At 53.4% G+C, this 1,923-nt stretch overlaps 1 protein-coding gene across 1 annotated transcript in view; it reads left to right on the top strand.

The window, feature by feature from the left end:
• Positions 1-1,631: 1,631 nt before the first annotated feature.
• Positions 1,632-1,923, top strand: part of GNA12 (G protein subunit alpha 12) — a 108,639-nt gene continuing 108,347 nt past the window's right edge. The window contains exon 1 of the mRNA XM_049639130.1: positions 1,632-1,835. Coding sequence (XP_049495087.1) covers positions 1,632-1,835 — 204 coding nt within the window. The remainder of the gene's footprint in view (positions 1,836-1,923) is intronic.

Here is a 1,923-nt window from a genome sequence, read left to right on the forward strand (position 1 = left end):
GCTAACGTTATCTGTACAACCAGATGACATAACGTTCGCAAATCGCTTAGTCTATCACTCACTGCTCTCTAATCAGAGATGGTGACACAGTGAAAGAGAGCCCAGCTCTGGGTGGCCCTTGTGTGGGAACCTTGTCAGTCGTTTGCAAGCTGGTTTTTATTTTATACACCTGATGAGAAGGGCAGTTTGGACAGGATGATCTTTAAGACTTGCTAAATTAATTTATTTTTTTTTTTATTTTTTTATTTTTTCAAAGTTTTTAATTTATTTTTTTTGGGACAGAGAGAGACAGAGCATGAACGGGGGAGGGGCAGAGAGAGAGGGAGACACAGAATCGGAAACAGGCTCCAGGCTCCGAGCCATCAGCCCAGAGCCTGACGCGGGGCTCGAACTCACGGACCGCGAGATCGTGACCTGGCTGAAGTCGGACGCTTAACCGACTGCGCCACCCAGGCGCCCCTAGACTTGCTAAATTAATTTAAAAAGGAGGCCATTAGACTGAAGTGGCTTTAATGCGGTGGTGGTGGCTTAGGAAAGCAAGCCAAAATCAAAGCCTCAAGGTTACAAAATCGGAACGGTAAACACAACCAGTCACAAACTGCCAACCTGCCTTCAAGCTACAGCCAATCAATTTCCTTTCTTTCCTCCAGGCACTTTCTCTATAAGTCTTTTCCCTGGCTCCACTGTGGGGAGTGTTAACCGCTTCTGGTTTGGCTGGTCCTGATTTGAATCAATTTTTGCTAAAATACTGCAAATTCTTAAAAATTTTAATATGCCCCAGTTTATCTTTTAACGGGCAATGGTTCCCCAATCTGGCCGGTCACCTGGAGATTAAAAGATACCTGAACTCCTTCCAGGGATCCTGACCACACTTCAATCTGGGACAGGTAAGAATCTCTAATAAGATCAGCTAGCTCTTAGCAAGAACTTACTGGGGTCTTGGCAGCATGGTAAGTTTCTCAAGTCCATGTTCTCTATTCGTATCTTCATAACCGTGAGGTGGTTGCTATCGTCGCCCCATTTTGCAGAGACTGAAGCGAAAAACGGGGTATGTGGCTGGGGGTGGGGGGGAGCTGCCTAAAAGGCTGTGCAAGTAGTAAGGGATTGAGGAAAGATTCGAACTCAGACCCAGCAACTGCAGACCCCACTCCCAATTACTGTGCTACGTAAGACTTTTGCGGGGGGCTTCTGGTTTGGATGATTAGCTAGCTTTTACGGAAGACAGACGCCCGGAGGCCATGCCACTCTCAAAGGGTGCATTTGTTTAAAACTGTGTGTGCGTCCCTCCCCCCGCTGCGTGTTTCTGGAAGGAAAATGGTTTAGGAACAGCTTTCTCTGCAAACATAAGACGAGCAGCTGCACCTCTTATATCTGCATTTTCGGGCAACGTTAAGTCCACTTAACGAGACTCCTGGTCTCACAGGTTGACCCAATCTGGGAACTCAGGGAGAATCTTTCTGTACACCTGGCACTTCTGGTCCCGCCCCGTTTCGTCGATCTCCCAATCCCAAGCCTGTTCCCCGTGATTGACGTGACCCCAGAGCAATTATAATTGGTCATGGCGGACGGCCGCCCCGCCTCCCCGGCAGCCCCGCCTCCCTTTCATTCTGAAAGAAAGAACCTCATCCCAGATGCCCAATGAGAAGCGCCCCCACCCCAAAGATCCCGCCTCTTTCGGCGCCGACCCCGCCCCGAGGGCCAGAGGGACGGCCGCCTCCCGGCGCCACACGGCCCAATCGGAGGGCGCGTTCGTCCGGATGGACGGCGGCCGGCCCAATCGCCGGGCCCCGGCCGCGCCGCCCCGCCCCTCCGCCGGGGCCGAGCGGCGGGCGAGAGCGGGCCTCGGGGCGGCGGCGGCGGCGGACGGACGGACGCGGCCTGAGGGAGCGGCCGGCTGCCGCGCGGGGCTCGCCCCGCCCGCGG

This window comes from Panthera uncia, chromosome E3 (genome assembly GCF_023721935.1).
Source record: "Panthera uncia isolate 11264 chromosome E3, Puncia_PCG_1.0, whole genome shotgun sequence".
Lineage (NCBI taxonomy): Eukaryota > Metazoa > Chordata > Mammalia > Carnivora > Felidae > Panthera > Panthera uncia.